Raw genomic sequence first — 23,638 nt, 5'->3', positions numbered from 1 at the left:
TTGAGCTGACCTGCTGCAGGAAACCTGCTGTCAAGTCTGAAGAAGGAGGAAGCACACCTCAGAGTGTGTGTGTGAGCAAGGAGTCAAAAGAGGCACTCGCAGCTCTCTGGAGGTGCCTGCTGGGAAGACACTCTGGGCCTTGCAGTTAAAGTCCAGGGTGGCATGTGCATGTAACTCCCTGAAGAGTGTGAGAATGTTTAAGCAGTGGCTTCTCCTTTAACATTTCCTTTTCTACTTTATACTTTAGGTAAAGCATTAACAGATACTTAGGGGAAAAAAGGAATTCATTCATCCATGATGGACACATGAAATATCATGACTCCTTTTTCTTGACTTTTATCTAAAATGAGATCACTGTAAAAGAAGCATTTGCATCATAATAGAAAAACAATTGTACAATTAACCAACATACAGTTAAAGAGCAACACATGCAATTCTGTGTTATTAATGGAGTAAAAATGCCTGACTATGGACTAATGGAGGAAAATTTATGCCACGTAAACTAATGCAGATTATTTATCTGACAAATTTTGTGATGATATGTTGGACTTTAGTGAGTTTTCAGAAGTGCAAAATTGCCTGCATTAGCTGAATTCACCCAAGAGGATAAACCTAACCTAGGAGGAGATTGCCAAGGGCTCCTTGAAATGCTCCTTTCCTTTTAACGTTCCAGGGAGCTGAAGGTGCTGAGTATCTCCTAGGAATATACAGCAGCCCACAGCGGGCAATCTTCAGGACAACTGGGAGTCTCAACAGTCAAATCAAACATGACTGAGGTCTCAGGTGCTCAAAAAAAAAAAAAAAAAAAAAAAAAAAAGCAAAACCAACTCAGGACCTGGAAGTTCAGAGCTTTGGCTTCCTGTCTAGTTCTTCCTCTTGCTGACTACCTCCCCAGTCACTATATAGCAAGCTATCTACTGTTTACTTACCGAAGGGAACTAGACATCAGAATGGTAAGATGACTTGAGTTCAGCTTAAATATCCCACTTCTCTGGTATTGCTGTGATTAATCTACATCACATTCAGTAGTTCAGATGCAATTCAGGTTGGGACTAATGAAGTTAGGGTTGTCTAGACAGCTGTGAAACTTCCAGGTTTATAAGGAAAATCATACCAATATATTATTGTTACAATGACGCTATGAAGATTTTTTGCCTTTTCTTTTACACCTCTGTTATACCTTTTTACAACTTTTGTGTTCTTAGTGCTTTTTGCCTACATTCTTGGACTTGTTTGTTCAGTTAGAAGACTAAACATTTTAGAAGCTTCGTAGGTAGAGGATAGTGTGCCCCAGACCCCAAGGTCCTCTCCAGAACACATTCTGTAAACTAAGATAGAACCATCCAGGGGAACGTTCCTTGGGGAGGGAGGCTCACTCGAGCCTCTCACTGGGGAATTTTTGATAGTTATGCTAATTAGTAAGACCTGTAATGTTATACCAGATCTTTTGGGGGTGTACATTGTGGTGTGCATTTCAGTGCATTTGACCTGGACGTAGTGCACCTAAGGATCCTTAAAATAAATACCAAGGTAAAATCCCTTTTTTCCCTCCTAACTGTGTTTGACTCTTGGGAAATGGCATCAGTTGCTGGTGACCACGAAGGGACTCTAAAAGCCTTGAGACTCGCAGTCTTGGGTTGGAACACATCTTGCTTTGCCCCTCTCTCTGCCAGCAAATTACAGAGAGGCTGGAGCGACAATCCAGGACTGTGACGAGGACTTTAGGACCCAGCACGGAAAGGCAGAAGCATGGAAAGGAAGGTGAGTTAAAAGGGGACCGATATTGTGCTAGCACTAGGGAAGGAGATCTCCAAGGGAGGTGGAAAGGTTGGGGGCAGAGAAGTCCACGAAAGGGGAAAGCTTAAACCTTTCCACTGCAAACTGTGGAAAGGAGGGGGCACCCTCCGTAGAATGCACAAGAGCCCAGAGGCTGCACTCCCCACAGCTGCAGGAGTGGCTCAGGCATTTGAGAGGTTGGTTGGTTGGGATGCTGGGAGGCTGTGGGTTCAAATCCTGTTGAGATCGAATTTTTGCACGCACACATTTATTGTTTGCTAAAACTAGTTGCTTTTTAGTATTTTAAAGTGCTGTAGTTTGTCTAGTAAGCTAAATAAACTGCCTGGGAAGTCAGAATTCCGAGGCCAGATTGCAGGCTGAATTCTGGAGTTAAAAGCTTCCCTCTTGCAGAGTTTTCCTGTCTGTGAGCAAATATGGGTGGTGTTTTTTCAGATGAAAACAAGAAAATCCCTCCTAACAGCCTGCTAGAGTTGATAATAAAACACTGGAAATTGCTGACAGGACAGAAAACTACTCTAGATACACGAGATTTAATCAGACTGACCACATGAGTTTGGCCAACTTTAAAGTTAAGTCAGGGAAATTGGCCTTGCTTTGTTAGCTTGGAAAATGACATCATTACTGACCCTGATGGTAGAACTGAGATCATTACGTAGGTTTGATGAGCTAAAATATGCAGAACTTTTTACTATGTATCTGACCAGACAAGAAGCATATGTAGTAGAGAGAAGTACCATGGAAATGACTTTAAGAAAGAGGAGGGGAGGGAAAAAGCTGCAGCAAGCTAGTTCGCATACAAATACGAACAGAGAAATCTATATGACAGATCTAGATATGGTGGCACCAGCTTTGTGCGACAGGGGGGGTCTCCCCCCCACCCCGTTCAACCACCGGGGCAGCCCGCAAAGGTGAGGGTGGGGGACAGAGGAGCGGGACAGCTGGTGGGGGTGGGGGCAGGGGGTGGAGAGGCAGCGGTTCCTCCGCCGCCATCTGAGCAGGGGCGGGGGAGGGAACGAGCAGCTAGTCTTGTCAGAAGCGGAGGGCAGGCACAGAGCCGGGAGAGAGGCAGGCATGCCACCACCCCCTGACTGCCCCAGAGGCTGAGAAGGGGCGGACAGGCCACTGCCCCCTGACTTTTCCAGAGGCGGGAACGGGGGAGGGGAAGGGGCGGGCTGGCCGCTTTTCCCCGAGTTCCCCGAACACAGAAGTGAAGGCAGAAATGGGCACGGGCAGTTCCAAGGACCTTCCCCAGTGCAGTGAACTGCAAGTTTCCGAGCTAGAGACAGAAGGAGCCGGTCGCTCTCCCCACCCTGTGGCGCAGCCAATGTTACAGCTGAGGGCAGATGGGATGGCCCCGGCCCAGGCGGGTCTTGCGGAGCTAGGGACGGAAGAAGCTGCTTGCAGCCCCAGCCTCCCTACCCCTCCACTGCCGTAAAAAACGAGACAGTCCCTGATCAACATTCGGGTGGAACAATCTTTAATACCAATGAAGCAGTTTCAATTAAAAGTGAATGGGATGATTCCAATACAGATGGTTCCCATGAAGAGGGTGGTAGAAAAGGAGAAAGATAGCCCAAGAAGCTACGAAAACAGTCAGTCCCATTGCTAAACACACAAGGTCCAAAGCAGATAAAGGGGGGGAGGAAGAACCTGCATTAGAAGCACCTCTGAGACAGGCTGTGGGAAATCAGGGAGTGATTTATATAAAGACACCATTTTCCCTCGGAGAATTACAGCAGTGGAAGAACTCAGCTGGGAAGTACAAGGACAATGCAGAGAGAGTAGCTATGCATGTGGAAATGGCCGTAAAATCCCAAAACCCAGATTGGGGTGATCAAATTTTATGATAGATGAATTATTGGATAAAAGAGAGAGAGAAATGGTCAACAAAGCTGTTAGATCTGCTATAGAAACTCAAATTGTAACTGGGAATCTTCAAGGGTCAGTTAATAACATTTATCCTCTAGCAAACCCTGGCTGGGATCCCAATGTCCCAGAACAGATGGAAAAGCTGAAGCGATACCAGAGATGGGTGGTTGTTGGGTTAACAACATATTCTGTGTTAAATACTTTAAAAAGTAAACTGAGTCAAGACACTGTGAATGTGATTGGAGCTACAGGGGTAAGTGAAACAAGACCTTTTTTCCAACATTTAAAATTTAAATTGGGAAAACACTAGGTCCCTCACCAGTTCCTGTATATGCCAAATTCCCCAATGCCAATATTGGGCAGAGATTTATTGGAAAAATTGGAAGCAGAAATTAAGTTTTCCAAGGAGGGAGGAATAAAAGTTACAATCACAGAATCTAAAATTATCGAAGCAGCTGCTCTACCTGTACAGGAATGCCATGGAAAAATTCCCAAAGAAGTTGAAGAGGCTGTTATTCAAATAGTATGGGCCAGTGATTCTCCTGGGAGATCCAAAAAAGATGAACCTGTGAGTATCACACTTAAAGCAAGAGCTACACCAGTAAGGCAAAGACAATATCCTCTGAAATTAGAAGCTCGCAAGGGATTAGTACCTGTGATTGAAAAGTTTCTCAAATTTGGGTTGTTAGTGGAATGCAAATCCAGATACAACACACCAATCTTGCCAGTAAAGAAAGTTGAAAGCTACAGGTTGGTACAGGATTTGAGGGAAATTAACAAGATAACACAGGACGTACATCCAGTGGTAGCGAATCCCTACACACTCTTGTCAACACTAACAAATGAATTAGGGTGGTTCACTGTTTTAGATCTCAAGGATGCCTTTTTCTGCATTCCTGTGCATAAGAATAGCCAAGAACTCTTTGCTTTTGAGTGTGAGAATCCTGAAACGGGGAGAAAGACCCAGCTCACCTGGACAGTTTTACCACAAGGATTCAAAAATAGCCCAACCATATTCAGAAAACAGCTGGCAAAGGAGCTTGAGGACTGGAGGAAAGAAGAACCAGGAGGAGCTGTTCTCCAGTATGTTGATGACCTCTTGATAGCAGCCAAAACACGAGATGACTGCATCCAGGTCACTGTAAGTCTGTTAAACTTTTTAGGCCAAAGTGGGTATCGGGTCTCGAAGGAGAAGGCACAGATTGCCAGGGAAACAGTAGTATACCTGGGCCTGGAAATTTTCTGTGGACATTGACAACTCAGCACAGAATGGAAGAAAGCCATCTGTCAACTTCCAGAGCCCTATACCGTAAGGGAGATGCAGGCCTTCCTGGGAATGGTAGGTTGGTATCGCCTATGGATATCAAACTATGGTCTACTGGTAAGACCTTTGTATGAGGTCCTTAAAGCAGCTGAAAAAGGGACAATCATGTGGACAGAGAATGCCAGGGCTGCATTTAAACAGCTGAAACATTCCTTGATGTCAGCCCCAGCTCTGGGGCTGCTGGACTTGACTAAACCTTTTGAACTCTTTACACATGAGCGACTGAATGTTGCTCTGGGGGTACTGGCCCAGCACCTTGGAGACCAGCGAAGAGCTGTGGCCTGTTTTTCAAAACAACAAGGCAATGTAGCCCAGGGTTGGCCAGGATGCTTGAAAGCTCTGTGGCAGCAACAGTCCTTCTGATACAGGAGGCCTGTAAATTCACCCTTGGGGCAACACAATGTCGTGTATGTTCCCCATGGAGTGATAAATGTACTGGAGCAAAAGGCGGGATACTGGCTATCCCCTAGCAATCTGTGTTATTAGAACAGGATGGTGTTACTCTAAAGACAACTTCTGTGGTAAACCCTGCGATGTTTTTATCATCCACGTTACTTGACAGTGTTCCTGAGCATGATTGTTTGCAGACAATAGAGGAAACTTATTCCAGCAGACCAGACCTTAAAGATGTTCCTTTGAAGAATCCAGACTGGGATTGTACACTGATGGGAGCAGCTTCATGAGAAACGGTACGAGGATGACCGGTTATGCTGTAACCACCTCAGATAAAATCATTGAGTCAAAAGCCTTGCCTCCAGATGTATCATCACAGAAAGCTGAACTCATTGCACTAACGAGAGCTCTAGAACTGAGCGAGGGGAAGAAGGTGAACATATGGACTGATTCCAAATATGCCTTCAGTGTTGTTCATGCTATCACATGAGCTATCTGGAAGGAATGTGGCCTGCTGACTGCTCAAGGTAATGAGGTTAAGCATGCTAAACAGATTCTTGCACTTCTACAGAGCATTTGGAAACCTATGGAAGTGGCTATCATGCATTGCAAGGGTCATCAAAAAGGCTATAAACAGCCCCTGAAGTGGGAAGTCGTTTTGCTGACAAAACAGCCAGGGGGATTGCAGAAAAAGGCATTTTTGCAGTGGTACCACAGAAAAAGATAGATTTGTCATCATTTACCCCAAAATACGATCAGAGGAATGTCAAATTAATTAAGTTCCTTAAGGCTGAAATCAAAGAAGGTGGGTGGGCTGTTACCCCAGTAGGACAAGTCGTAGTTCACCCCTGATCCTTTGGGAAATAGCCCAAAGAGAGCATGAAAGTACCCACTGGGGAACAGAAAATCTTTTAAAACATCTGAGGAAAGTAGAAATAGGGAGAGGGATGACTGATATTGTACAATCTGTAACAAGCAAGTGTGAAACCTGCTGTAAAAACAACCCTGACACAAGCAAGAGAGTTGTGTTAGGAGTGACAAAACCAGGAGATCTCCCGGGAGATTACTGGCATATAGATTTTGCTGAGATGCCACGCAAAGAGGGATGCAGCTATATACTGGTACTGGTTGACACCTTCAGTGGACGGCCTGAGGCATTCCCCTGTCGCACCAACACAGCAAAAGAAGTAGTGAAAGCTTTGCTCAATCATATCATTCCAAGATTTGGGGTTCCTTTGGGAATGTCATCAGATGGGGACCACATTTTGTTGCAACGGTGGTTGGGGAAGTTAGCAGGATTTTGGGACTTACCTGGGACCTGCATACACCATACAGGCCCCAAGCAAGTGGTAAAGTTGAACGTATGAATGGGACCCTCAAAACCCAGATTTGCAAGATTTGTCAAGAGACGTCCATGACATGGGTTCAAGCCCAAGCCTTGTTGAGAGTCTGCATACAGCCAAGGCGGAGGGACAGCGTAAGTCCCTGTGAAATATTACATGGCAGGCTGTACCAGGTTCCACATATCCCAGGGGAAATTCATATGAGAGGTAAAAATGATTTGCAGAAGTATTTAATGGCTCTGAGTTCCACTTTGCAGAAGCTCCTGAGATTCATCGTGCTATCCAAACCAACAGGATTGGACACACCTGCTCATCCGTTCCAGCCTGGAGATTGGGTCTACATCAAGTGGTGGGACAGTGACCCCTTGCAAGCCAAGTGGAAGGGACCATTCCAAGTTTTGCTGACCACTTTTACTGCGGTCAAGGTTGCTGGCAAAGGATCATGGATTCACTGCTCCAGAGTGAAGAAAGCTTCTGCTCTCGAAATCAACAAGAAGACAGAGACTGATACAAACCAGAAAGATGCAGTTTAAACTGTTTTTTTCGTGTTTGCTGTCTGCCTAACTGGTAACCATAGTTCAGGGTTCACCCCATGATTTGCATAAGACTGTGGTCCAAAATGTGTCCAGAATTCTTAATAAGAGCGATTGCAGGATCTGTACTCAGTTACCACCCCTAGATGGGAGGGGTCACTGGCCACTGATTGGCATTTTAATGAAAGAGAACCGCACTGAAATGTGGGAACCAATTAATAGCACCCTTCTGCCCCCATACCCCTGAGTGGCCTGGTAGAGCATACAAACTGTAAGGCTCCTTGTGCAATTGTAAACACCACAGGAAAGGCCGTTCTTCCTTCATATTGTCATAAGACTCATTTCAGGGAAATAATAGACCCAAGAATTCTGGCAAAGATGAAATTGATAGGGTGGAGACTGGCTCAGCCATTTGGGACAGGGTTATATTGGATATGTGGCGATAAGGCCTGGAAAGTTATGCCTGTGAACAAAGACCAGGCTTGTGCCATTGGGGCTGTGGTCCCGAATATAACAGTATTTGACCATCTTGAAAAACCAAATGAGAGGAGAAAAAGATCTCTGAATCCCCTCATTGAACGTCCCACACTTTTCCATAGCATAATCAGAGCCCTCATACCCTCTTACGGAGTGGTTGAACTGGAGAGAGCAATTGTAAACATCTCAGCTGTCAATGAACATATTGAGCAACATACTGCAGATGCAATTTCAGCCTTACAGGAGGAAGTTGACAGTCTGTCCCGTACAGTTATGCAAAACAGGATAGCTCTCAATTTCATACTTGCCGCACAAGGAGGTGTATGTGCTATTGTCAACACCACCTGTTGTTCTTATGTGGACCAAAGTGGGAGAATTAAGAAAGATTTGGATGAAGTTTGGAAGGGAACTTAAATTCTACATGAAGTAGCTTCTAGAAATAACACCTTAAAATTTGATCATATTTTTGATACCCTCACCTCATGGTTACCAAACTGGGCCTGGGTAAAAGAAACATTTATAATAGCTGTAATTGTAGTTATTATCTGTGTAATAGCCTGTGGAGCAGCCGGTTGTGTAAACCGGTTCTGCGGGTAATGTAGAGTAGAGACTAGACAAGGTAGAGTTTTGTTAGTCTCTAAAAGGGAGGAAATGATGCCATGAAGATTTTTTGCCTTTTCTTTTATACCTCTGTTATACCTTTTTACAACTTCTGTATTCTTAGTGCTTTTTGCCTACATTCTTGGACTTGTTTGTTCAGTTAGAAGACTAAACATTTTAGAAGCTTCGTAGGTAGAGGTTAGTGTGCCCCAGACCCCAAGGTCCTCTCCAGAACACATTCTGTAAACTAAGATAGAACCATCCAGGGGAAGGTTCCTTGGGGGAGGGGGTGGCTCATTCAAGCCTCTCATTGGGGAATTTTTGATAGTTATGATAATTAGCAAGACCTGTAATGTTATATCAGATCTTTTGGGGGTGTGCATTTCAATGCATTTGACCTGGATGTAGTGCACCTAAGGATCCTTAAAATAAATACCAAGGTAAAATCCCTTTTTTCCTTCTAACCATGTTTGACTCTTGATTTTAAGACTAGGAAAAGGCATCAACAAAAGCATTCAAGTCAAGTCAATTAACAGCATGATCAATGTAAGAGTCACTGTCTGTCATTTCTAATTACACTTTTAGGATGGCTCAGATTTTACCCCAGCTCTTTCTCATCACATTTTCTTACTGTCATAGGTTAGCAAGCATAGTCCCGGAAGGGACGTCCTTGCTAAGGGGTGCTTACAGTTTCCTCTGGGAACTGATAGAACCTATCAGCTGGCCAGTTTGAATATGGACAATTCTCTAAGCCACTTAAAGTTGTGATCACCTCTGTGATCCACATTTAAGAATAGGCAAACTCCCCCTTCAAGCTCTCTCTCGTTTCCGGCGCTGGGACAGGTGGCTGCGGGCCCCGAGTGGGGGCCAGCGGGCCCGGCCAGGCCCTGCTTGGGCCAGGCCGGGCCGGGCCACGGCCATCCTGGAGCCGATGGACCTGTTCCAGCCGTGGAACCCCCCCCCACTGCCTTGCCGTGGGCAGTCGGAGCGGCTTGGCTCTCCCCCCTCTCCACTGCGATAAGAAAAATTCAACATTCCAGCTGCAAAGCTGCAAGGCCGAGGTGAGATTAACCCTTTTATTGCTGTGAAGAGCTGAAAACCTGAGGGAAGAGAGAGAGGAGATGCTTAAAGCTGAAATTCTGTTGTGAAGCTATGATATATCAGAGTATCCCGTTGTAATTTCATGAAGATATGGGGGGTGGAGTGTTCAACTCATAAGCAAAAGCACCTGCGCTGAGATAGGCAGATGCTGAAGCAGCTGTAATTTCATGAGAAATTTGGACAGGGAGAGATAAACCAGATGAGGACTTTTGCTCCAAATGGGAAAGGAGAAAACCTCAGTCCCTAGAGATGCTCCCAGAGATAGTCCTAACGATGAAGATGATGAAGACCCTTTGCTCCCAGGGAAGGAGAAGGGCCTCTGTTTTTGTTTCTGAACGGCTCAACCTTAAAATTGTACCCCAGAAAACTTCAAGAGTGGACCCTCGAAAGCAGTTGCGGGAAAAGCTGCAAGTCGGGGGAAAGGACTCACATGCAGGCAGAGAGACTCCTCTTCCTAAATGGACTGAACAATATTTGGAAGTGGGCGGCTGTCTCGTTGTGATACTGTTTTCATAGCATGAGCAAGAAGAGACTTCTCTTTCTAAATGGACTGAACAAGGTTATTATGGAAGTGGTAAACAGACTGAACATCTTAAGGGTTGTCTTTGAACATTGTCAGTGGGAGAAGGGAGGAAGGTGGGGGGAGGAGGAGAGTTCTGAAGGTGGTATAATTTTTTTTTTCTTCTTTTAGGTCTGTTAATAAACTTCTTTATATTCTTTCAAGTTTGGTGCCTGCTTTGCGTTTCTCCTAATTCTTATCTCACAGCAGATAAACAGTAATGAGTATTTTGGACCAAACCACTACACTAACGTACCTCATTTATTTTCTTTCACGTACTTCATTTTCCTTCCCAACAGGTCTGCCTTCAGAGGAAGCTGTTTCTTTACACTCACTACAAGGTACAAAGGACAGCAGTGTTTCTCCTACATAGCTGCTGCCTGCTATCATGTAGGCATTCTTACGTGATAACACTCCCCAAACAGAAACAAAAGGAAGAAGATGTAAAAGCAAGCAATAGATAATTTCATTTCAGCTGTCAGACACCCTCAGAGCACAGTGATGTAGGAAGTACAAAGACTGTTTTGAAAAAGCATATCAAAGGCAAAAAGAAAACCTACAACAGATGAATGTGAGAAATGAAGGTGGAGGCATGAGCCAAGTCATCAGTTTATGCACATTGCTGGAATTACCAACTCAACAGGAGATGTTACTTAAAACCAGACTTTTAAGTGAACTGCTGTCCACCACTTCTTTTTGCTGGATGTTACAGTTTTGCATTAGGTGGCAGTACGTGCAATTTTCCATTTAGCATCATACTTAATCATTCAGCAGGTGGAAAATTAAAGGCAGAACCTTACTAGCCATCTAGGTTTCCTTAGGTGCTGCCAATGTATGGTTCCTAGGCATAAATAGCAGTCAGCCCATTGTGCTGCCCTCTGGGCCAGCAGTCAGCACCCATTGGGCAAGGTTATCAGGAGTAGTTGCTCAGCAATTGCCATGTGCCAGTCCCTGGAGTGGCCTCTTGGCCTCTGCAGAGCTCACAAAATTTCTTAAATGTGAGAAGGCCATGAAAGGCCATTTGCAAAATTGCTGCAAGAATGTACACCATCAGGCAGGCAGCTGACATGTGTAACAGTAAGAGAAAAAACCAGAAAGTTCAGAATCCCACAGGGCACAAAACTTAGTCCTGTAATGCTGTTTAAACAAACTGGCATATTGTATTTTTTGTATGTCATCGATACAAGAATGTATTGGACTTTTAGAAAATACTTACATCTCTCTTCTGAGACTTACAGAAAGTCTCCTGTAGAAAAGAGATGCTGAATACAAACCTTGCTAATGTCACAGTTATGCACACAGAAAAGATACCTAAACAAGACACAGTACTGTCATGGGTTAGCATAGCTACAGAAGTGATTTTCTTGCAAAGAGGTGCTTACAGTTTCCTCTATGACCTGACAGAACCTATCAACTGGCTAGATTGAATACTGACCATTTTTTAAGCCACTTAAAAGAAGCTTGACACGCCTCTGTGGCCCACATTTAAGAATGGACAAACCCTGGGAAAGCTCTCTCTTGCTTCCAGCCTTGGGACAGGTAACTGGGCAGGGGCTGTGCGGCCCAGCAGGGCTGGGCCAGGCCCTGCTCAGCCCGGGCCGGGCCGGGCCACAGCCATCCTGGAGCCATGAGACCCTGTTCCACCCGCAGCCCCCACACAGCCCTGTTACGTGCAGATGGCGCGGTCTGGCTCCCCCCTCTCCCCTCCAGTGCGGCCGAAGATTCAGCTGAAGCTGCCCGCTGCCTGGCAAAGATCATGTGATCAACAGCAAATTCCAGCTGTGGGGCCTGGGTGAGATTAACCCTTTTTAAATGCTGTAAGTTTTCTCCAGAACAGATGAAGCCTGCAGACATCAATTCTCTCCCGAGAAAACACCATAGAGATACCAAAGTTAGTAAAGAAGGAAGAGCTGAAACCCTGAGGGAGGAGAAAGAGGAGATGCTTAGAAGCTGAAATTCTGTTGTAAAGTTATGGTGGTGATAGACTATGATGTATCAGAGTACCCATTGTAATTTCATGAAAGCATGGGGGGTTGGAGCATTCAAACTGTACTTGTGAGCAAAAGTACCTATGCTGAAACAAGCAAATGATTGTAATTGTGAGCAAGAGTTCCTGTGCTGAAATAAGCAAATGATTGTAATTGTGAGCAAAAGTACCTGTGCTGAAATAAGCAAATGCTGAAGCAGCTGTAATTTGATGAGAAGTTTGAAAAGGGAGAGATGGAAGTGATGAGGACTCTTGCTCCAAATCGGAAGGAGAAGACCTCTGTTCCTAGAGATGCTCCCAGGGAAGGGGGAGGGCCTCTATTCCTAGAGATGAAGATGCTCCCAGAGAGAGCCTTTGTTTCTGAACAGCTCAACCTTAAAATGGTACCCCAGTAGCTCAAGATTGGACCCTCGAAAGCAGTTGTGGGGAAAGCTGTAAGTTGGGGGAAGGGACTCTCACATGCAAGCAGAGAACCAACCCGGGCAGCTGTCTTGTTCTGATACTGAAGCCATGAGAGAACTTCTTGTGGAGATGTCTCCATAGCATAAGCAAGAGAGACTCCTCTCCCTAGGTGAACTGAAACTGACTGAAAATCTCAAGGGTTGTCGTTTTACATTGTCAGTGGGAGAAGAGAGAAAGGTGGGGGGAGGAGAAGTGTTCTGATTTTTTTTCCTCTTCCTTTTAGTTCTGTTAATAAACTTCTTTATATTCTTTTAAGTTTTGTGCCTGCTTCGCTTTCTCCTAATTCTTATCTCACAGAAAGTAAATAAGTAAGTAATGAGTATTTTGGACCAAACCACTACACCCTAATTGGTGTTTCTGCCCGGTTTACGAACTGAACCCACTACAGTACTCAATGCAATGCACTGACAATGCAAGCAGTCCAAGGGACTCACAAATACACACAAACACAGTGCAACCATTCATGCTGGAAACAATCTTCTTGCAGCAGCTGAAGACCTGAGGCCAGAGAAATGTTCATAATTAATTAAAAATCATGGCAGCAGCAAGGGAAGTGGGGAGAAAAGTAGAGCTGCAAACAAACCTACAGTGTCAGCCCCACATTTAGAAAAAAAACCTGGGAACATATTTACCTTCTACTTGTTCTTGTGTCTCACATTATCCAATGCCATTTCACACAGATCAGCACAGAAATCTCCGAATCAGTATTTTTCACTAAACTCTCATAGCTTAAACCCACCCTGTCTGTGACTCAAGCCACCACACTTCAGTTTCTTGTGGCTGTGACACACAAGCACACACATAATCTGTCCTGTCATTGCTGCATTAGAGCCATAATCTTCAGCAAAGGGTGATAGCAAACAGGAATGGTGCCTATGATGCCTTAGCCAATCAAATCATCACATTGGCTTATCTGCCAGCATGCTCAAGGGTTCCAAAGCAAGAAAATTAATCTGTCAAAGACCTCCATTGAGCCTGCCTCCTGCAAGGAAGAAGTAAGATAACTACATCTGGAGGCTGTAATATGGACTCTTAATCAACAGAATTCACATCTTCCTTCAGTCTACTGCAATGGCACAGATTATTAGTAACTCTACAAGCCCACAATTCATTTTGTTATTACAGTATAAGCAAGCAATACAAGTTAGAACCAGCAGATCATGCAGAAGAAACAGTGTGATGTTTATTAGGATTTCACCTTCAATGAAAAATATTTCTGTCCTTACTCAGAAAGAACTACCACTAACATCATAGGGGAGGACTACCATTAGCAGCAAAGGAGATTGGGAACCGCAGCAGATGGTCCTTCAAAGGGGGAAACAATGAGTAGAACAGCATTTCCCTGTGAAAAAAAGAAAAAAACTACCAACCTGGTAACAGGAAAATCCACTTTCAAACCCCCTAACAAAAAGAGAGAGATGACTCACAAATACCTTCCAGTCCTCCGCGATTTACTCTTACCTCTGTGATGTTTTCTTATATTTTCTCCTGCAGGAAAAGAACAAAATACAACTGAGATGAGAAGGCTTCACAGGCGAGGAGGAAAAAAGGAGAGGATCAGAAATCAGGAGCAATTCAGTGAAGTCACTTCTGTCATAAGATTGTCCCAAACTTGATGTAGCCTTTCCCTTCTACTAACCTCAGTGGTGGTTGCCACTAAATTCAGGAGAAAAAATCGTGTTTGTTTCTATGCACGTACTGCCCTTTCTTGTGAGAAAGGGTTGCTGCAACTAGGAAAAAAAAAAATTTTATTCTAAATGAATAAGTGTCAGAAAACTACTTGTACTTACTAGTTGCAATTTTCATGTCTCTCATCCAACAGATCAGTAAGATAAGATCTGTGAAGATCCCACTCACATGGAGTGATGAAATGTGTCCAACCATATTGTCTGTGGTCACTCAGTAGAAAACCCCAGTGGTTTTAGAACAGTCTCTCTCTAAAAAGAAACTCTAGATCCTAGCAAGTTCTCTACTCCAACAAATTCCACATACCACACCACAGAGCTTCACTTAGTTGCACCTGTCTTGAGACCTTACAAACCTTACCCCAGGACTAGGAATGGTGAGTCAAGATTATGAAGAGTTAAACTTTAGCTAGAAATTAGAAGCAACTTGTACTGATTGAACCAAAAGATAAGTTAACGGAAAGTTAAAAATTTAGTTAAGAAGTATAGTGCTATTCACTGTTATGTACCTATCTGAAACTTGGCTTATAGTAAATAAACTGTCATAAGGACAAAAAAAGGTAATAGAATGATAACTAGCACCTAGATTGCATAATTAAATACAGGCAGGGGGTATGGACCGTCTCCAGAAGGCTTGCCAAGGCTTGCCCACAATAAAAGGTAGAAAGCTCATGGTAATGAAAAAATCGCTGACTTCATCTTTCAAGACCACTGACTCAAATCAAGACCACCGACCCAAATCAAGAAAAAAACTGTGCATGCACAAAGGACTAGTAACCTCATTTTAATAGAAAGCAGAAATGGAAGGTGCTAAAATATGTATATAATTAATATGTAACACTTTGTAAAATAAATAAAAGGCAAATAACCGTGTAAGCGGCTGGCACGTCTCTAGGAGGCAACTCCCGTGCCACCCGCTGGCATAATAAACATACCACTTTCTAACTTGAATTAGTTAAAAAGTTTTTGTCTGTAAATACCGGGTTTTTTAACAATTCAATGGCAAGGGTAGATAAGCATACAGGACCTCTTCTCCACCCCAATACTTACACCACATTAATTACAGCAAAGGCTGTAAACCTCTTACTCTTCTTACCATGGTGCATTTTGTCTTCAACAGCAGGCAATGACACAGGCTGCCAATGCACAGAGTAAGGCAATACACAAAAAGGCAATACATGCCTTTCTGCATAGCTATCTATGTGGCTATACAGTTACCTGCAGGAGTGTATCAGCATTGTATGTTGTTTGTGAGCTGCTGTTTCTGCAGCTGTTTCCAAAGGCTTTGCACAGAGGCTGGCAAAACAGGGCATTGATTTACTTTAATTCAGCTCTGCTTTTATGTTTTAAAGTAAAATTAATGATCTTTAAACTTCACAAGCCGTGACTGAAACAAGTTTCAATGTGGACTGTGATGAGGTATGCCCTGTTACTTAGCAACACACTAACAAACATTCCCAACATTTTCAATGTGTAGGTAATAGTGTTAAAATAGGTGTACAGCTATTAGCATCAAGTTTGCTTTTCCTTCTCTGATACTACTGTACATGGAAAATTGTGGCTAGGATGGGCCTAGAAAACCCAAACAAGGAATAATTTTCCTTATAAATAAGAAACACGGCATAAAGGAATGTAGTGCCATTTTCTAGTTAAAAAGAGCCATGAATAATGTCCCCTGACTGTAAAATGTTTTATCCAACAAATATCTTTACAAATTGTACTTGTGGTTGTACCCACTTCTATATTCTGACCATGTTGGAATCATAAAAATACTAAATAGCTGTAAATGAAAAAATATTTCATTTACAATTTACTGTGTGAAGAATTACTTATTTAAACTTGCAATGATGCAAAGGAATAAAAGAGCAAATATTCATAGCATTATGAAGTTTATAGCTTACTGACATTAAGAATGTTGACACATAAAAGCAGAAACAACTGGACAAATCTTACTCTATGAAAATCTTTCATTTTCATTTCAGAAGGGTGAAAAGTAGAACTTTTGTTTTGAAGACTGTGCATTAGGAAGTTTATATTCTGACAAATACAGAACTTCATTATGTTTTCTGGCAAAAAAACCTGCTGAAAATACCCTACCTGACTGGCCATTCCGATCCACACTAATTAAAAGACTATATTCCCAAGAAATCCAAATTTGTTTAAGTTTTCAAATGAAATTATTTGCAAGTTAATTCTTTCCCCTGAGAGGCTCTTACGGTTTATTCCAAAACTGCCAGAACTATTTTTCCCTTCATTGGGTAGTGACTTTCATGTAATATTATAAAATGTTTCTCTTTCAGCCATTTGAGCAAAGATACAATTCATTAACTCCAGTCTTAGGGTGTTCTTTACATTTGATTAATAACATGACTTTTCTGATGAGTTACACCTTTAATGTTCCTTTCATTCAAGAATATTTTTAATACATTAGAAAGCTGTACTATCACTGATGACAGTACTAGGTAAAAAAGAATTTGCCTAAGTCATAGAAATTTTAAAAAACATATATACAGTTTTTTATTGTTGTTGTTTCCACACCTGCAGTCCAGTCAGTTAAGGTTTACATGTACCAAGTTAGTGACTGCATTTCCAAGCACTGAATTTGCATTTTACACTTGAAGACAATATAACTAGAGGAATCCTTGTTTATAGATTCAATATCACTACTGTATGCACATACTTTAAAAGGAACACCATTAGCAAATTCTGATATCCAGGAAAAAAGTTCTGTATGCTTGAACTTTCAGCATTTCAAAAACAAGGTCTAACACTGCTACTCACCAACATTACAAAATGATGGTGTTGATAACATATAACTGTTTGTAAATATAGTATTCAGTTTGCTTTTGGAAACACAGTGTCAACATCTATCTTACTTATGGTTACAAACCACCACTTAGACATGACTACTATTAAATGAGACCATTGGAAACAAAGGAATTAGAAAGTACTTCTTTAACAGCACAGCCATCATCAGAGACTGGCTTAAATCAGCAATCATGTGTGCATTAACAAGAGGAAACTAGAGGGGGATGGATTTAGGTTTGCTTGGGTTTGTGGGGTTTTTGTTTGTATTTTTTGGGGTTATTTTGTTATTTTTGAGGGGTTTTGTATTAAAAAAAAATATGTGGGACAAGATATCTTGATTTATGTCCCCAGGATGAACCTATGAAGAGAGGAACTAGCTACAAAATTGCTTTTAGCAGATGCTCTAGGATAAACCTGGAAACAAGCACCCTTCCAGTCAAGCTCAAGGGACTTCTGATTTTTTGAAGAAACCCAAGCTATACTTCCTTCCCAGGAGAGAAAGAATGAGAGATTTAAAGGAGGTAATGTTACAGCTTCCCACATCTGTGGGCTATCCTGTGCTCATGCCTTAAAAGAGGTTTGTTGGTATTACCAAATCTGTGTAAGTTTCTTTTCTCACTGCACACATCATGCTCGGACTGCCACATCCACTCAGTTCCTGCTACCTGCTGTGGAATGTATTATTCAGAGGTTTGTATTTAGCTTACACTAAAAATAATTAATTAGAACAAAGTAGATTTCTTTTCATGCTGAAGAGAATTAGCAGGTGACTCACACTAGGTAGGCCCTATACAACCAGTGTAAACTAAAAATAACTTCACTGAACTTAATGCAGTTACACGTGCACAAGTATAATACGAAGTAAGTGAATCCTAGCACAAGATAGCTGCTAGAGCCTAATTTAAAAAAAAAAAAAAAAAAAAATTAAGACATTTAAAAATAGATATTTTGTAATTGAAGTGGTAGGTAAGATGAAATTTTTTAACTCAAAAACCATAAAGTTAACAAGAATGTTGAGCCAACTATTTCAGTATCTCCTCTTCTGAGGATGAATCCTTCTTGTAGCCAGAGAAATAAGACAGTATACTGGCCCAAAATAAAAATTAGGACAGATTTTTGGAGGTAATTAATCATCAAGAAGATGTAGCTAACTACAGCTGTATGGCCACTCAATTCCCATTGAAATAAATAGACATATAAAATTTTTCTTTGTGCTTTGATGCCCTTCAACTTCTTCAAGGTTGTCTGTTCTCAGGGTTATGTTTCTACTTTAGCCATTTAATTCCAGTGCACCCTCAGCCAGTGCACAGCTTTTTCCTGTACTTTCTCTTCAGAACTTTCCCATTTGTTAGCTCTTTAGGGTTGTGGTTTTAGCTATACAGGGTTTTGCACAACAATTCATGACTTGAGCCCAAGTAACAATACATTTGAGTTTTTGCAAAAAAGCTCCTGGCCTTCCTCTGCACTTAGGAACCTGGAAATGAAGAGAATACAATAGGAACACACAAAATCTGTGCCTGCATTTGGTAGTAATGTTCTCAGACCTTAGTCTTCTGAGAGAGTTGAGTGAGTTAATACAACTGAGTAGGTACAGAGAAGTGAGGACAGAAGGGTTGGGGGAATTTAGTAACTCTATCAGCTGACCTGGTTTTGCCCCATAATCATACAACTCATAATATCAACTACCTATGTGAATTGCTATTTCACTCCTACACAGCCTCTGAAAAATTACCTAAACACTTAATATTTTTTTTACTCATAATAGTGGTTTGGTTAATATGGTGTTATTCCACATTCATTTCACAGGGTTTGGTCTTAATGGCATCTTTTCAAAAGATGGATAAAACTGTGGGTGCTGCAGAAGTAATAGGAGGATCTTTGCCTAGTTTCATCCTTGAAAATCTATACTAAAATTTGAAAGTTAATGAGAATCTCATGGTCTGCTCACACTCTGCTAGAGATTGGGGGCTATATCTGCCCTTGGCAAAATCTCTGCAGGCTTCTATGTTCAGTGCAGTGATCAGAGGTAGGCCACCAGCTGGTGGATGTGTGATTGATGGCCTAAGGTACCCACATTAGAATGCAGATGACCCTTTTCAATAGCTTGATACTTCCCAGCTCAGGAATGACAAGTGCCAGAAGAATGTCCTTAGCCTGCTGAGATGGTGGAATAGCTCAATTTTAAGGCTGAAGCTCACAATCAGCCCTCAGAGTGGCTTCATCTAATGTGTTTCGTTTCGCTTGGCCATTGCGACGGGTTCAAAGTGTACACAGAGTTGGTCAAAGCAGTTTAACAAGCCAGGTAGATCTTCTGAAGTCCCTAAAACTCAGTGGCCTGTGCTCTCTTTGTACCAACAGCTGAGAGTGCGTAAGCCTAGATCTAGCACAACATGTATTTTCAGGCTGGATCTGTGCTTCTTAGTGAAAAAGAGGGCAACAACTTTTTAGGGCACCAAGAGACTAGCAAAAAATGAATCTGCTGCAGTGGTTTAAAAAGTTATTGCCGGCAGCTGCCTTGTATGCGATGCCCTGCCAACAGGTCTGCACCCTCACAGCCCGGCTGGCAGACACGAGGACGCCTCTGGGCATCAGTTGCTTCAGTGCAAAGTTCAACCTTTTGGCTTCAACTGCCAACAATGGTGACTTTTAGCAAAGATGCCAGGTTTTGTACTGCCGAATCTGAGGTATACTCCTTAGTGCTCACTCTGCAGTGGAACCAGAGAGGAAAAACAACCAGTACATTAACTTCTTCAGCTGATGCAGCAAGCTTCATCAGAGCTTGCCTGCCATACCCTTAGTGTTGTCACTGACACCGATTAGAGAAAAGGGAACGATTAGAGAAAAGGGAGTGTTCCTCCTGCCTGAAAAGGATCATTTTGCAAAAGCTACTTCTTCAGAGGAACCACAATTGTTTAGGAAAACATTTATGTCTCAGTTTTGGAGACAAAACTTCAGGAGGAAATGCTCCGGAATGAGTGTCTCCTCCGAAGGGAAAAGGGCCTCCCCTTTTCCTCCACCAATAAGACAAGTGGGTCACAGCTAGTGAAAGTGGAAAAAACAAACTGTTTATTAGCACACAAACAAAACAGGGTAGAATGGGGGGGGTGGGGACAAAACACAACCTCAAAATACAACAAATTCCCGGAGAGGGAACAGACACGTGGGCTCGGACCAGACGGGGCCACCCGCAGGCTCCCCGGACCGGCGAGGAGGGAAGGGAGGCATTGAGGCAAGGAGAAGGAAAGGGGAAAAAAGCACAAGAAAAACCAACAGAACCTTTCTCCGGAACACAAAAGAAACCCAAAGAGCAGCACAGCGCTCCCGGCGCACTCCCTCCCGAGCCCTGCCAAGCCCCACAGCCCCCGAGCCGTTGGGCCGAGCCATTGAACCGACCCGCACCCCGCGGCCCACGGCCCCAGCCCCCGGGTCCATCTTAAAGGCACGGCATCCTTGGGCATTGAGCAGACGGTTAAGGAATAAAGCGGCTTCATAACATCACCCCAGGACAAGCTGCCACAAGCGAATACTTGAAATTAGTTGTTCATAGGCTCAAGGAGAAAGAAGGACTTTTCCTCCTATGTTTAAAAAGCTTTATAATTAGCATGTGTAAGATATGAGGGGGGAGCTTAGTCATCTGTTAACAAAAGCACACAATAATGTCCTTTAATATTGGAGTCCTACTACATCCATAGCTCACACAAGCTAGGGCTATTAATCTCTGCTTCCCTGCAGGGCTCCTATGACGAGCTCATTTGGAAACAGAGAAAAAAGCCACCTTACTGGAGTGAAATATCCATCTCATAACATGCACATTCTCTCAGATTCTTTTCCTTTCTTTCCTGTCAGAGCTGGGCTTCTGATACTAAAACTGGTTTTAACACTACTGAAATCCTATTTTGTACTTTAGCAAACAAATAGTGATGTAAACAATGAAATCTGGCAAAAGTGAAAAATGTCTGTCTACAAGTCAAATCTGGAAGATTTTTTCTGCTCCTTTTTTACCCACTGGTATGATTTTTCTGACTGATATCCCTCCACTACCTTTTTCTGTAAGAGCCAACCACAATCCATATTTACTGCTTTTGTCCCCAAGCCCTTCCAACTCATGGGTCAAGATATCCCATGATTTTCTCTTGGTGACCATGTCTAGACAGAAGGATTTAAGAGCATTTCCCAGCTTGCAAGCTCAGGTGCCATCTCTGGTCATATTGCAGGGGGGCATAACAGTTTGTACTGGGGGTAGGCACCATCCCTCTGTGCATCACTCCAAAGGAGATGTGGCTGTAGGCTCAGATCGAGTTGACTGACAGGATCACTTATATTGAAAATCTTCTCTCCCAGCAGCTCAATATTCTCAATCACGTAGTGATGATTATTACCAAATAATCATAATCACCACAGGATTAGTGATGCATTTATGTTACATTACCAAAGTCTATATTAATAACCAAATATAAATCAACTCACAAAACCCCAATCTCACAGCACAGTCTACAGCATCTGCCAAAGCACAAGATCCCATGGGAGCCCTGACCAGAACTCAGAAATATGCTGAGATGACTAGACTATACTGATGGTATAATGCCATCAGTTCCTGACGGGTTTTTAATTCTTTAATTTAAACAGAATGACCCCCTTTCTTGCTTTACTCACATTCCAGTCAATAATAACCAAAAAAAAGTAACTTGTTTTTTCTTTCACGTGGGCTTTTTACCAGAATACCGTGCTAAGTTAAAAACAATACAATCTCAGAGACTATTTACAGCAGAGGAGAAGAAATAGTAAGAAGTGGGTGAGGAAAGAAGGCAAGATTTCAGCTGATACTTGAAGTTTGATGGAGGGTTTATGTGGAATTTTTAACAAACAAGGGAAATCATTTTAAATTGGGCCCTGAATTACATGGGGACATCCTGAAATCATGACAGGATGAGGCAGTCACTTGTGTCATTTGAAGCAGATTAGAAAAGCCTGTGTGCTCTGAAGTATGGGTATGCATGGTGGAGGTACACAAAGAAAAGAAGCATTCACAACCTGAAACTGGTAGAATAATTTCAGTAGAAATGGAAACAAGACAGTTGAGAAACACAACAGGTCACAATTAGTAAACAATGTATTTAAATAATTCAAAGCCAGAAAATATACTCCGATTTTGACCAAGAAAAATACTATTTTAATAAACTTTAGTTCATCTGGCTGACCATTGGATTTCACCAGTCTTAACTACTGAGTTTTCTTAAGAACAACAAAAAAGAAACTTACAGCTGCATCTCCAAAAATTATTTCAGTTATTAGGACATGATCAATTGACATCTCTTGTGATTCCTCTGCTTAGCTGTGACCTTTTGCCATTGTAGGGCTCTTACCTGTGGCATAGAAACCAGTTTCCTACTTGCTCATTTCATGTCTAATACATGTACTGAGTAGATGTTAATCTGTGGAGATGCAGCTAGAAAGCAGAAGTGAGAGCACTGCTAAACTCATGTCAGAAGTAGACGCGCTAACGCTGCTAGGCCGCAAACCGTGGCAGGCAGTAAGGCCTATAATGAAACAGTCAACATAAAAGGCATGCTTGGTATGTACCTGTGATAGTTAGTGCTAGCTTCTAGTTTTGCAATGTTATTAAGAAACATAGATATGGTTGTTATAGTGATTGCTGCTTATATAACTGCTTATATAACTGAAAGGTATAAAAACTCAACCCTGTATCAATAAAATCGGCTTATTGCATCCAAGCAATCTGCCCCGTCTCTTTCATCGCCGACTGTCTTGCGACCGTATCGCGACATTAATCATAGCTGGAAAGGCAAAGAATTAAATTTTTCTTACAAAATAGCCTCTGTGATCACAGTCAGTAAGGAATTTCTTCTGCAGTACAAGCTCAAGATAGCTGAAATCCCTTTTTTACCCATTTAGTACAGAGAGAACCTAGAGGTATTACAAATAGGTGTTATGGATATGATCTGAGTGGACTGAGGTTAACGATGTTATTATACTATATGCTCTCTTGAGAGCTGATGACCTTTAATTGCACTCAAGTCCAAATTCCTTCATTTTTCACACAGAGTGCTGGACACCAATTCCCTAGTAAAGCAGGATTCAAGAATGGAGATGGGGAAAGAAGAAGGGGGAAAGGAGACTGGTAAGAAGGGAGTTGCTCTTGAGATCTGATCCTGCAGATAATAAGGATACAACTGACTTGAACTATTTGGCACTACAAACTCAACCCATGGATTGATCTTATCTCCCAAGGCTAGTGTAAAAGCAACCCCCTACTGACCTTGGGCAGGACCATATACAATTATAATATTTTTATTGAAGCAGTAGTGTGAGAGCTGTATTAGTTAAAGGTACTTTATTTTCTGCTGACATAAAAATGATTTATAATCAACTGACATAATTTTGTTCAGCTTCATTTCAACAAAGGACAGTCATGGCTTGCTGAAACTTGAATAAATACCACCAGCTATCAGAAGAAGAAACTTAACTTCAGTGTATTTTGCCATGGCACAGTATGTGTATGTTGGGGCTTTAGGAGCTCTCCTGGCTTTTTTTTTCCTCTTAAAGGAATTTTGCCCATACATGTTGCCAGGGGGACAAATGGCCGGGTACTTCAGAAAAACAAAAGAGCTGGCTGCTTTTTTTGTTTCACTTGGGTGTGTGGGCAGTTCGGTCTCCTGTCTCCTGAGTTCAGACAGAGAGG

At 42.4% G+C, this 23,638-nt stretch overlaps 1 protein-coding gene across 4 annotated transcripts in view; it reads right to left on the bottom strand.

The window, feature by feature from the left end:
• PDE1C (phosphodiesterase 1C) overlaps window positions 1-23,638 on the bottom strand; it is a 369,889-nt gene that overhangs the window by 227,178 nt on the left and 119,073 nt on the right. Inside the window, exon 2 of one of the 4 annotated variants that reach the window (XM_048296146.1) lies at window positions 13,907-13,933. The exons of the other annotated variants lie outside the window; for them this stretch is intronic. Coding sequence (XP_048152103.1) covers window positions 13,907-13,933 — 27 coding nt within the window. The remainder of the gene's footprint in view (window positions 1-13,906; window positions 13,934-23,638) is intronic. 4 annotated transcript variants of the gene reach the window in all.

This window comes from Corvus hawaiiensis, chromosome 1 (genome assembly GCF_020740725.1).
Source record: "Corvus hawaiiensis isolate bCorHaw1 chromosome 1, bCorHaw1.pri.cur, whole genome shotgun sequence".
NCBI lineage: Eukaryota > Metazoa > Chordata > Aves > Passeriformes > Corvidae > Corvus > Corvus hawaiiensis.
This window is presented reverse-complemented; position numbering and strand designations above follow the sequence as displayed.